This window comes from Arvicola amphibius, chromosome 4, assembly GCF_903992535.2.
Source record: "Arvicola amphibius chromosome 4, mArvAmp1.2, whole genome shotgun sequence".
NCBI lineage: Eukaryota > Metazoa > Chordata > Mammalia > Rodentia > Cricetidae > Arvicola > Arvicola amphibius.
The window spans coordinates 149,423,725-149,437,051 of record NC_052050.1 but is presented as its reverse complement, the minus strand read 5'-3'; the positions used below and the strand labels follow the sequence as shown (position 1 = coordinate 149,437,051).

Sequence of the window (13,327 nt, the reverse complement as noted above, 5' to 3'; positions counted from 1 at the left end):
GCATTTACTTGTGAACACACATAAACGTAGAGTTGGTGACTCAATGTGCAAATAGCCTTAGATTTGGAGATTCTGTCAATAGTGTGCAAGAACACGTCTTTGTTATCCAGTGCTTTTATATTATCTTTACACTTTGTCTAGTCTGATGTATAAATAGTGACTACCTGTGGCCTACACTTACCACTTCTAAAACCTTCCTTTTTCTTCCATTTTCCAAATGCAATTGCAAAACATGACTTGAGAAACATTATTATTTTAGGTGCTTGGAGGCAGTTTCTCCCAGCCTGACCATGTGACATGTTTAGTCACATGGTCATATTATCTGTTCCCTCTCTCCCAATCATGCTCCTCTGACATACACTCGAGACTCACTTTTCAGCCTTCTGTGGCGTTGTGTGGATGTCACGTTACCCATCAGCCCTCTCTAACATTCCCGTTGCTGTAGTAGGTCTCTCTGCTTGTGGCTGCTGCCCTGGTTCTGTCAGTTTCATCCCGTGACCGAAGTTCCTAGGTGCTGTATGGACTTGGAAGGAAGCTTTGCTATTTTCAGGTTCTGTAAATCTTGCTTTTTTAATCAGCTGAGCCCCATTCTAACGGCCACCATCTATCTAGTGATAGACACCAAATACTAAGGTCACAGTGGAACCTCTATCCTCCGCTTGCCACTTCCCATGGACTGTGCCCCATGGGAAGAGGACTCCAGGTGCACTGCTAGCCCTCCTGAGAGAATGATGTGCACACACTGTACAGACTGTCCTGACTGTGCAGGGAGCCTGCTGGACTCAGCCCCCAGCTTGCACAAGTAGAACCTACTCACCCACTAAGGCTCTTCCCTGTCACTCATTACTCTGGTGCAAGCTCTCATATGCTGAGGACCAGTGCCCGAATCTAAGGCCTACCTGACCAAGAAACTGAAGAACAAAACTGGGGTATAGACCTACAAGGGCCAGAAGCAACTAAGACAAAGAAACTATGGTTCATTCCTTTAATTACTGAAATAATAGCTTTTGTGTTCTCTGTCATTGGAGGGAAGTTGGTGTGAGGATAACAGAATGCCTAGGCTGCTTCTTAGAGCATTCTTGGCTGCTGAGAATGCTGGCATCCGGAAATAGCTCAGAAAACAATTGCATAGTATATAGCCTTTTACTTTATCTCTTAAATTCTGTTTGTCAGAAGTAAGTATTGCCAACTCACATACAGTATAACAAATAACTCATTAAGAAATCTTTTTAATTTTGATGTCATTATAGTTACCAGAAGTGTATGGAAAGGACTTTTTCTCCTGTTTTAAAAAAAAACAATCAATAGTCATAGGGACTGGAGAGATGGCTCAGCAGTCTCCTTCAGAGGACCTAACTGGGTCCTCTGAACTTCCAGCATCTACATGGTGACTCACAACTGTTTCTAACTCTAGTTTCAGGGGATCTGGCACCCTCTTTTGGCCTCTATGGCACCAGGCATGCATATGGTATACATACATAAATGCAGGTCAACATTTCTTCACATACAAACAAGCAAATCTTTTGTTTTTGTTTTTTTGCTTCTGTTTTTTTTTTTTTTTTTCAAGACAGGTTTTCTCTGTGTAGTCCTGGCTGACCTCAACTCACAGAGATCTGCCTTCCTCTGCCTCTGCCTCTGCCTCCTAAGTACCAGGATTAAAGGTATGCACCACCACCACCACCCAGCATAAGTAAATCTTTTAAAAATAAACAATAAAGAACACAGTACACTTTCATTAATGTTGACATCCTTTTTGCCTAGCACAAATGTATGCAGCCTAAAGACTTTATTCCTAAAACACCAGAAAATAACAAAAGACTTCAAAAGAAGTTTGAGAAAATGGCTGAAGAGCTGCAGAGACAGAAGACAGCCCTTGGTAAGCCAAGTCCACAGTCCTAACCGCTGGAGGTGGGGAAGTAGCTTTCGGGAGGGAGGAGATCCCAGCACCATCTGCCCACTGGAGACTGAGTGGTAACTGAGAGAGCCAAAGGGACTCATTAAGTCAATGGAATTCTTTTCTGAGAAATGATTACAGGAGAAAAGCAATTCCATTTCTTTAATGTTGCCTTTTTATCTCATGGCTGGTCTTTTTGTTTCTTTACCTAAAATAGGTAAAACTTAGGCAATGTTTGCTTTGAATGCTATAGGGAAACATCTTGGGCCCACTTCCCTTGGTCAGATTCAAGTGTGGATGTATATGGCGTATGAACAGTGCTCAGTAGGACCACTGAAACCTGGAGAGAATGAGGATGCCAACACCTATCATCTTGTAGGGCCTGGGTACACCTGGATGAATAATGCTTGTTCCTGACTGGGAGCTCAGCAAGGGTCTACTGTCAGTGCCATGATTCACGATGGGGATAATACTGTCTAGGAAGAGAATGGCCCTGGAGGGAGCTGGATGCAGGGGGGTGGAGACAGCCTTAGCAGAATCAAACTGGTGAGGTATGGAAGCATTTTCTTGAACTTAAAGTTGAACTGTTTCCAGATGATGGTGTTCCCGTCCTCCAGTTTGAGTCGCGTTCATTGGTGTACAGCTCCTTAACTCCTGTTAGGAGTCACCAGAGCATGATGGGAAAGAGGCTACAAGAGATGAAGGAGAAGAGGGAAAATCTTTCCCCTACCTGTAAGTGATGAGTTGTAAAATGAAAATAATTTTGGTGAATTACAGAAGATGTATTAAGTCATAGATGTTCTAGATATTTCCTGTGAAACTTTGAAGGTTTCTCAGCTACAGCACTGTTAACTTTGGGGATAATTCTTTGTTTTGTACACTATCTAAAGCAGTAATAACCCTCCCTCACCTTGGGAGAGACATTGTCCCATGTCTACTTCAGCACTAGGGTCCTACTTGGAGGTAAATATTATGAACTTCCATGGCTAGCAAACAAATGAAGACATTCATTTGATTTGATTTACGCTTTAGGCAAGTTGGGTTTTTAAACTTTCATTCTACATATTCTGTAAGTTAATGCTTTGGGGACAGTAATTGATAGGAATTCATTTTTGTCAGTCTAATGTCTACAATATACTTTATGTAGTCTTTCTACTCATTATATTATATTAAGCTTAGAATATATAGTTAGTCATTTAATATGTATATGGGATCAAGAGCAGAATGGATAGATACGCTGGTGTTCTGACCAGTGGGAAATTGCAGTTCAGTTCAGTGACATGCCATTGCTTTATCAGCTTCTCAGATGTTTGAACAGGCTCAGCAGAATCCAGATACCTCTCTGTGTGAAGCGTCCTTGAATGTTTCTCCTGAATCTTTAAGTTCAGGTAAAATTGTAATTTTTTTTTGTTGTTATTTGAAAGGTGTATTTTGTGCGTGCGTGCGTGCGTGTGTGCGTGTGTGTGTGAGTGTGTGTGTGTGTGTGTGTGTGTGTGTTTTACTTTTGGAGACAGACTTTTGCTATGGAGCCCTGGCTGGCATGGAACTTACCATATAGACCCAGCTGGCCTCCAACGTACAACAGTCTTCTTGTCTCCTCTTGAGTGCAGAGATTACAGACATGCACCACCAAGCCCAGCTTTCATGTGGCTATTTCTAAACATTCAAGTAACTTAGTACAACTACAACTCACGTTTCTCCTTGAGATTTGGTAGCATTGATTCAAAGCCAGGATCTCCTGCTTGAAGTCTATGGGTTGCTTCCTGGGATTTGTCTTTTTGCTGTAGAATAAGTTGCTTGTTTTTAGAAATCCTTGTGACTATATATGAATTACTAAATGCAGTGTAAAACATTTCTGTCTGAGAACAGTTAGTGCCGAAGAGGAATTGTTTAATGTTTAGTTAACCTGTGAAGTATGTTATTGAAAAAAGTCTATCTAAAGTAGTGTGAGAACTCTTGACTATTTTTCTTTTCTCTTTCTTTTATATTTTAAAGATGTATGTATGTATGTATGTATGTGTGTGTGTGTGTGTGTGTGTGTGTGTGTGTGTGTGTCTGCCTATATGTATGCCTGCGTGCCAGAAGTGGGCACCAGGTTATAGTTGTGAACCACCATGTGGTTGCTGGGAATTGAACTCAGGACCTTTGGAAGGCCAGCCAGTGCTTTTAACCTCTAAGCCATCTCTCCAGCCCAGCTTTTTCCCTCCAAGATTATATAACTTTCATGTGTCAAGTTTCTTACACTTTTCTCCTATAAGCAAGCCCATGGGAGACTCTAAATAAAGTCTCAGGAACCCTGAAAGAACTGTATCCAAAGTGCTTCAGATGCTTTGCGTATCTTGGAAAGCTACAAGAGAAGATTGAGCTAAGCTTTCTTCCTATTATTGTACGGTGTATTCTGGCATTTCCTCCTACACGTTCTGGATTATTCACCCATTTATCTTCTCATTTTCTGCTCAGATTTCTTGGTTGGAAATAAATAGTGATAAGAATGTTTGACTTCACTTTTCCTCACAGTTTTGCGTCTCACTGTAAAACACATCCCTACACACCCACACACATACTCAGTGAAGTAAGCTGCATCCACATTCCCATTTTACCAGAGGAAAAACAGGACAGGGAGAGGGCAGGTGGTTTATGCAAGATCCTGTGATTGTGAGTGACACACCCAGGCCACTGACTTAAGTAGTCTAGAATTTATGCTCTTAATGATTTACCACAGTGTGTCATGGCTCTTGGAAGAGTGTGATGATTTCTTTCCATTGCTAAGAGTAAATCTCATGGACCCTCCACTGAGGCCTTCATAGCACATCCATACAGGCTCAGCGTCAGGCTGGCCTTTGCTCATCCCTTCGCAGAGCATGGTGTCAAGAAAAGTGTATCTTTGTTGCCGCTGCTCCATTCTTAAAATTAAATTGCTGTTGTCTCAAGCAGAAGTTAGAATCCCAGAATTTCCCCAGACTGAGTGGTTTCTCTAAAATGGAAGCCCTCAGCCAGCCAGCACTGTGCCAGTGGAGAGCCAGCCTTGAGTGATGACTGTAAGTCCCAAATGAGCAGAAAATGGTGACTGCCCTCTGGTACCTCATAGTATAATAAGAGAACAGAGAGCTGGGCAGTGGTAGTGCACGCCTTTAATCCCAGCACTTGGGAGGCAGAGGCAGGCAGATCTCTGTGAGTTCAAGGCCAGCCTGGTTTACAAGAACTAGTTCCAGGACAAACTCCAACACTATAGAGAAATCCTGTCTTGAAAAACCAAAAGTGGGGGGGGGGGGGACGGGAAGCATTATGCTGTGGTGAATATTGTTGTGCCATGGGAAGGCATAGCAGTGGGACCTGACAGGGTAAAGGGTTCACAGGTAACTCTGACACTAAGGTGGTTCTGACAGATGAGTAAAATGTGGAAGAAAGATGGGTTCTGATGTGAGGAGCCTGGAGACTTCAGGTGGTTGGGGCAGCTTAGCATTCCTCCTGAAGAAAGTGCAAGCTTCATGGGAGGTCAGAAAACTGAGGGTCCTGCATGGTTCATTTGAAATATAAATGTAACATGAGAACTTGCAGGGAGAGCTGGGGATATGGGATGCTGGGAAGAGGAACTGAGTTGTATTTATCAGAGGAAATGTTTCATAGAAGACCAAAGCTTAGCCAGGAATGGTGGCACATACCTCTAAAACCAGCATTTGGGAGGCAGGGGCAGGCGAGCCAGCTAGGTCTACATATAAGACCCTGTCTTTGAAAGAAAACAAGGTAGTTTATGGTCAATTGCACATTTTTATGAAGATTCTTTATTGATCTCTCCAGATGAATCCTTTGCCAGTTGTTCACACACATCTCTTGATGATCTTTGTGGAAACCAGGGAAAGAAACGGAGAAAATCTGCTAATGAGTTGGCCAGGAAGGCATGCTCTTCCTCACCTGTGCTGAAAACAAGCAGTTATGATTCAGCATTGCCCAACCACCTCAGTCAGCCAAGTCCTCAGAAAGTTGTAGACCATCCTCCAAAGGAGGGCACCAGCTGGCAGAAAGACGCTGCAGGTGAGCAAGTTGACCCGGAGAGAAAGCAAGCTGCAGGTGTGTCTCAGGGGGTACCTGATGAGAAGCTCTGTCTGTCCCCTGCACTGTTTGCCTTAGATGGACCCAAGAGTTCCTCAGCAAAGAGAAGAAGGCCAGCGGATTTGGGGTCACCTCCAAAAGGAACACTCAAGAAGAGGTACAGTGGGAAGTCTGCCCTGACGTCTCAGCTGTTCAAGTCTGACCATAGCCGGCAGTCCATGACTGGCCCCTTTCTGGGGACTCCTGATGTTGGGGCTTCCTCTTACGAGGACTACTTTTCCCCTGATAATCTCAAGGAAAGGAATTCGGAGGCTCTTCCGCCTAAGGCTCAGCCGCTACTAAGCCGTTCTCTGTTCCACTCCAAAGGACTCTCAAAGTGGGAGCGAAGAAACATACTGGAGATGTGTGACTTTACCCACATTGGTAAAAAACCCAGACCCGTGAGCACAGCTGACTTAGTTTCAGAAAGTACTTCTAGTCCTGAGAAGCCTGATGAGAAGGATGTGAGTACAGTTTCTAGGTGCATTTTGGTGAGAATGTCTGCTACAGAAAGCCCAGAGTACGACAGGCAGCATGGCCTGCAGCTGAGGGAGGCCACAGGGCCACAGGGAAGTACCCATGCTGACACCCAGAACAGCCCTGCTCATTGCATCACGCCCTTGAAAGAAGGCAGTAAGGAAGCAGGAGAACCAATTGATGTAAAATGCTCGCCAAAAGTCAGGCTCACTCCTCCAACGTCGGCATCTTCTGAAGGAGAAGCACACACCTTCAATTTTGGAGAGGATTGTAAAGTAGAAAAATCTGTAGAAGAAAAGGAGAACATAGCCACAGGATATAGTCAAAGTATGTGAATATTATTTCCCAAGTATTTTTGTTCTGCCAGTATGTAATACTGTGTTCATATTTTAAATCTGTTATAACTTCATAATTTAAGTCATTCCCCCTCCCCCTTTAAGGAACATTTGTTTGCTATTTCCAGTGTCAGGCCCTAAACTTGATGGTCAAATCTGTTGCCATGAATACACTTCCCCAGGCTTTGTCCTTGTGGACTTTAGAAAAAAAAGCAAAAGCACAGTAATGCTTACTTTAAATGGATGGCTTATGCCTCTCTCACTAGTATGACTGTGCAAAGAGGTGACTGATAGAGGATTTTTTTTTTAAATTTAGGTCTGTTTAGGAAGGACTTTGTATGTGATGAGTTCAGTAAAGAGACTGCCAACATGGCCACTCCACAATCAGGAGAGTTTTTATTGCAAATAAGAGAGAGTATCCAGAGGCATGTGGAAGAATCCAGAGCAGAGAAAGAGAAACAGACTGGACATGGCCAGGGCTGTCTGCCAGACAAGGGAGAAGAGCAGGAGCAGAATTGTGCATAACAAGAGTGATGAGGGAGCCAGCAATGGGGAAAGCAAGAAGAGTGAGACTAGCAGGAACACCCAGCGCCAGGGGATGAAGAGAGCTGGGATCTGAGGTGCGCTGGGCCAGAATGCTGGAGTAGGGCTTTGTACTATCAGTGCTTGTGAACAGGAAGTGAGGGCTTTAACATGCAGCCTCCTGTCCCTTCTGCTAGACCTAAGGAAAATGACTCCTTCCGCCTGATGGGACTGGTCGCACAGTTCCTGAGGAAGTCTGGCTTTTACTGGATCACCAAACATCCTCCTGTTGTCCAGGCAAGCTGTTGAGTTGGGCATAGATGCAGTTTGGACCAAGTCAGTGGGCTTGCCCTTTTGGACCTGACATGTTTCTTCCATAGAGCTCTAGAGAGAATCAGCCGTGATTTTGCTAAGAAAGATGAAAAAGTAAGTTTTGAAATTTGTCAGTGTTTACTTTTGAAGAAACTCCGGGCAATGTTCAATAATAACAAATATATTTAGAATATTTTGTTCAGTTAAGAATTTGGTTATGGCTGGGCCGTGGTGGCGCACGCCTTTAAACCCAACACTTGGGAAGCAGAGGCAGTGTATCTCCATGAGTTCGAGGTCAGCCTGGTCCACAGCGGGAGTTCCAGGACAGCTAGAACTATTACACAGAGAAACCTTGTCTCAAAAAAGCCAAAAAAAAAAAAAAAAAAAAAAAATCAATCAATCAAACAAAACAACTAAAAGCAAAAAAAAAAAATTTGGTTAGATCTCTCTCTAGCCCTCAAGTAAGAAGTTGGTTGTTGCTTTGATTTCTGCTTATTTTGCTTTAAGATAATCATTCAGATAGGTTTGTTTATTCCTAACTATAATTAAATTATAATTACTAAAGTGCTTTATTTGTTGAACATCACAATAAGAGCTATATGATTATAGATTTTGAGGCAAAAGTAACAAGAATATCAACAAATTTTGCAATCAAAATTGAAATCTTGGCCTTTGATCATTTTTAAAATTTGGTTAAAACTGATTATGACCAAATTGGTCCATCATCATTTCTACATTTAGGTGACTTTAGCCACTATAGGATAGGTGTGTCAGGGTGAAATAATTGCAGCCTATCTCTTCTTTCAGCTCAAAACATCAACTAAATGCTTTTTAGTTTTAAGCTGATAAGTATCTTAGCTTTTAAATAATTTATATTATATCCATAAGAGTTTTGTTACTCAAGATTAATGTGCTCTCAAAAATATATAAAAGTGATTGACAAGTAAATATGAAAAAGTATATGTGTAGAACTGTTTTGATAATTCCACAATATCCTGTTTTGAGTTTTGAGTTTTTATCCTCTTTTAAAGCTTTTCACTATTATATGATATATTTAAACCATTTGAGTATTGTGTGATATGTAAATATAAATTAGTATGACACAACTGGCACCAAACAGCCTGGCACATCCTAAATCCCAGCATTTTTGGTGTGCTGTCTTTAGAAGCAGGTGTATTTCTTCATGCAGAGCTCAGCTTTCCTGTCCACAGTCCTAAACCTCAGACTTCAGAAACAGACGGTGAAGGGCACAGACATGGTGTGGCCCTCTAGGACTGGAGGAGATTGAACGGGTTGGTGATGATGGTGGGGAGGGCGGTTGGCTTGCTGGTACACAGACAGGGACTGATGTGATTCAGTTTGACTCTGGTGGAAATGTACTGTAAACTATCATGTCTTTCCACAAGACAAACATGGGCTCAGAGGGCAAGATCTATCTAGCCTAAACTCAAGCACTTTCTTTTATACGAATAGCATTAAGACTCACAGATATTTTACATTGTCCACTGTCAGCCCAGCCTGGACTCAGGCCAGTCAACTCTTTGGGGATCCACCATAGGAACAATCATAAATCCTTGGGCTGAAATGGGAATTCTATAGTTGCCCCAGCTGGAGCCAGAAGGCTGCTCTGAGCACCTGCTAGACCCTCCATGATCCTTAAGTTGAAATGAAAGGCTCCAGTCTGCTTTCATCTTACATGCACTTGTTGACTCTAAGATAGTGTACAATAAGGTTCCTGAAGAAAGTTACCAAAAAGGTCAGTAACATTGAAACAGTGTGGCATAATCATTAACTCTTCACATTTTATTATCTAATTTTATGAACAAAAATAAAAAATATCCATTGTTAAAAAGAATAAACTTTCCCATCAAGTCCTTACTTTCTGTCTTGTATTAATTCTTGGATTACTATTGAAGGTTAGTTGTAGACCTGTTACGTCTCACACAAGAGAGAAGAAAACAGTGTGTACCCTACCCCAACAGACTCTAGAGAAAAGACAGGTAGTAAATCTAAATAGGACCTGTCAGCTAGTGAATCTGTTCAAGGGTGTGCAGTAAAGAAACAGTTGACATGACCATCCCATTGCATAGGTTAAGGTTTTTATTGTAGATATGAGAGCGAGAACAGCCAGAGGCATTAGGAAAAGTCCAGAGCAGAGAGAGAAAGAAGTAGACTGGTCATGTCATGACCAGGGCTAGGGAAGCAGGAGAGCAGAGAAGAGTGGACATAGTAGGCTATTGGAATAAGAGACGGGGGTGGGACTAAGAGCTTAACAGGATAGGCAGGGAGAGGCAGTGTAGTGAGAGCAGCAGGAGATGGCAGGGGTGGGGGAACCTCAGCTTTATAAAGAGGACAGATGCTGTCTGGAAGGAGTGGAGGTGAGAAGGGCTAGGATGCTAGCATAGACTTTAAAATGTATCATTGTGATACTGAGGGAGCCTGGAGGCCAGCATGGACTTTGATATGCAACTAGATATGTATCAGTGGAGCCATATGTCCCTTCTTCCAGATTCCAGACATAAGGAAAATGGTTCCTTTTGGCAGATGGGAACCAGTGTCACAAGTTCCTGAGGAATGCTGGCTTTATCTAACCCCTAGACACCCTCATATAGTCCAGGCTGATCCCATTTCTGGATATCCGGACTGCCTTTTGGAGTGTGGGGAATTGGAATTTCTTTTGTACCTGACAGTGAGTAATTAGGAAAACAGTGACACCCTGAGAGCTCTGGCTCCATCAGGCACCCAGAAGGCTTCTCTAAGGAGGTTTATTGACTGCAGGCCAAGCGAGAGGGCATGTTTGCATCTACTGGAGGTAAGTACAAATGACTGAACATCCGACGGGAAGGAGGCGGCCAGTGCAGCAACAAGCCAGGGAGCCTCTGGGGCAGGGATGGTGACCACAAATGGGGCAGGAATCAGATCCACAGGACCCTCCTCCTCAGCAAGGCAGGGAGTTCCAGTTTGTTTTGTAGTGTGATGAGAAACCGCTGGGGATTTTGAGCTGAAGTAACCAAATCCAATTTGTTTTCATCGTAACCCTGGATACTGTGAAGAACAAACTGTAGTTTAGTGTGTTTGCTAGAAGCAATTACTGTCAACAGTATTTCCTTCCAGATAACTGTGTGTGTATAAACATACAAGTGAAATATATTTAAAGGGATTCTCTTGCATACGTAGAATCATATTATCCTGTTGCCTTAACTTGGCCTTTTAAAAGCTCATAACCACACATCAGATGTACTCTTCACAGTGGATATTTTTTTTAGTGTAACTGCATTGAGGATCAGTGACATTTCCTGGAATAGGTCAAAAGGATATAAATACAGATAATTAGAGAAAGATATTTTTCCAAAATTTTTGTTGATGAAATTTAAAATTGAGTATAGTTTTTGGAATGCATGTCTTTGGTAAGGGAGAATGAGTGACCATGATGTTATGGGGACTCTGGTAGCTGAGTTTCCCATCAAACCTGAATGCAAATTATTCTTTAAGACTGATGCTTATCAGTATTATGTATCTCACCCTTGAGTATGCCTTTTCACAGAGATGGGTCCTGTCCATATCTGTTGCTAGTTCACAGGAGATGGTTCTCAAGCCTGTTAGGTCCTAAGGCAGTGTTTATGTAACTTTAGGTCGTTTCTCCACATGTGCCTTCCAGCAGGTTCTTATCTTGCACATGTGGCACTTGGCAGTGGGAATCTCAGCAGAAGCTCTTGGATCATGCAGGTAGTGTGGCCTTGCAATGAGGAAATTGATTGCTTTGTTCGTTTTCAGCTCTAGGAAATACTGTAGGAACTATAGTGAATGCAGAAAGAAATGTCTAAACCCAGGTTGTGTGGGGATGAGGTCTTACTTTCTGTTTTATTGTAGGTATTTATTTTGGAGGCAAGATCTTACTATGTAGCATACTTGGCCCCCAGTTAGTAATCCTCCTATTTCAGCATCCGGGCTGCTGAGACTATGGGTATGTAGTAACACGTCAAGCTTCCTTTTAACTTTTGACATGGCAAGACAGGAAGCATGAAAAGCAGCCTGGTCATTACTGAGATGACATCCTCTGCTTCCTCCTCCATGAAGTCAGTTTGAATTGCCCAGGAAACAAAGTCTACCATACCAGTTGTCCTGAGCACCCTGGTGTACAGTAGAGCTCCTACTTGTCTTTCACTAATGATGCTGACGGCAGGAGTTCCATATGTCTCTCTTGAATACCAGCAGAGTTAGTCCTTTCCACACTATGTCCCACGTCTGGCCATTGATTTGATGCACATTTTCTCCTGTGCAGCATGTGGTGGAATTTTACATGTCAGCGTTTTATACACGTGTGTTCACTTATCTGTGCAGCTTGGCAATTCCAAATATTGGATTCTTTTTTATAGAATACCAGCTGTTGGGGGTTGCTGATAGATCACTGTCTTCCAGCAGGTCTGGCTACCAGATATTAAGGAAGGCAAGTTTCGTAAACATTTATAAACATTTGTTGGCCAGCCAAATGGAGAAAAGTTCTCCAAGTAGACAGATCTGCTGAAGGCCCAGCCTCTGTCCCTTAACTTACTGTCCTATTAGAGGCAAGCCTCTATAAAAGTTGTTGTCCACCTTAGACTATCTGATATCTCTTAACTCTGTACTTTATTGTAGGTCATTTAAGTATCACAATGTGGGCATTGTCTCCAGAGATACAGGCTTCAGCTAATAATGGATTTCTGTGCCCTGCTCATGCATGGTTTAGGTAGTGCTCTGTAATATCCAGTCAATCGTTCTTGAATCCACAAATTTATCCAATGGGAAGCTTTCTGCCTGCTTGATGTCATCAGTTACAGCTTATTCGTTCATCCACGGTGGCAGTTAGCAAGGCATTTCAAAACGGGCTTGCGGGCTTGTCTCTCAGGTGTGGCATCTGTTAACTCTTGTCTGTCCACTCAACCCACTTGTACTTTTTGAGATTGAGACTTACATAATTACAAAACTGTTGGAGCTGGAGTTCTTTTCTATTTGTTTTTGTTTCTTAAGACATTGTTTTGCTCTGTAGCCCAGCCTGGCCTTGGAGCAGTCTCCCTATCTCAGCCTCTAGATCAGTGATTCTCAATCTTCCTAGTGTTGCTACCCTTTAATACAACTCCATTATATTGTGATGACCGGCAACCATAAAATTATTTTTATTACTACTTTGTAACTGTAATTCTGCTACTGTTATGAGTTATAATGTAAGTATATGTGTTTTCTGATGATCTTAGATGACCCCAAAAGGGGTTGAGAACCACTGGAATTACACTCCTGTTCCACTGTACCTTTCTTAAACAAGAACTGCTAAGTTCTTGTTTAAATTTTTTAATTGACTATTTTATGATAACTAGTGCAACAAAGTATGTGTACAATAAGGCTAGACTGAAATGAGAGGCGTCTAAGATTTATCGTTTGGGTAGAACATTGTGTCCACCTCCACTCTGGCCTTCCCCCCTCCCACACACACACACAAGCTCTAACCCTAACCTGGATGAGAGTATTTGGGGGTTGAGCCTTTGGAAGAAAATTACATTCAGATGAGATCGTAAGGCGGGGGCCCCGATGAAGTAACTATTGTTTCATGAAGAGGGTAAGAGATACCAGGAATCCTCCTCCTGCCCTCTTTGCCACAGGAAATGTAAGCAATAAGGCTGCCATCTGGAAGCCAGGTGGATGGGCCCTCACCAGAAGCCTATTC

General features: G+C 42.6%; 1 protein-coding gene across 2 annotated transcripts in view; it reads left to right on the top strand.

Moving 5' to 3' along the window:
• The window catches only part of Mcph1 (microcephalin 1), a 194,349-nt gene that overhangs the window by 21,652 nt on the left and 159,370 nt on the right, over positions 1-13,327 (top strand). Inside the window, exons 5-8 of one of the 2 annotated variants that reach the window (XM_038328315.1) lie at positions 1,762-1,876; positions 2,489-2,626; positions 3,193-3,282; positions 5,693-5,926. In XM_038328315.1, the coding sequence (XP_038184243.1) occupies positions 1,762-1,876; positions 2,489-2,626; positions 3,193-3,282; positions 5,693-5,926 (577 nt within the window). Of the gene's footprint in view, positions 1-1,761; positions 1,877-2,488; positions 2,627-3,192; positions 3,283-5,692; positions 6,788-13,327 lie in introns of both variants that reach the window. The other variant, XM_038328314.1, reaches the window with a different exon arrangement.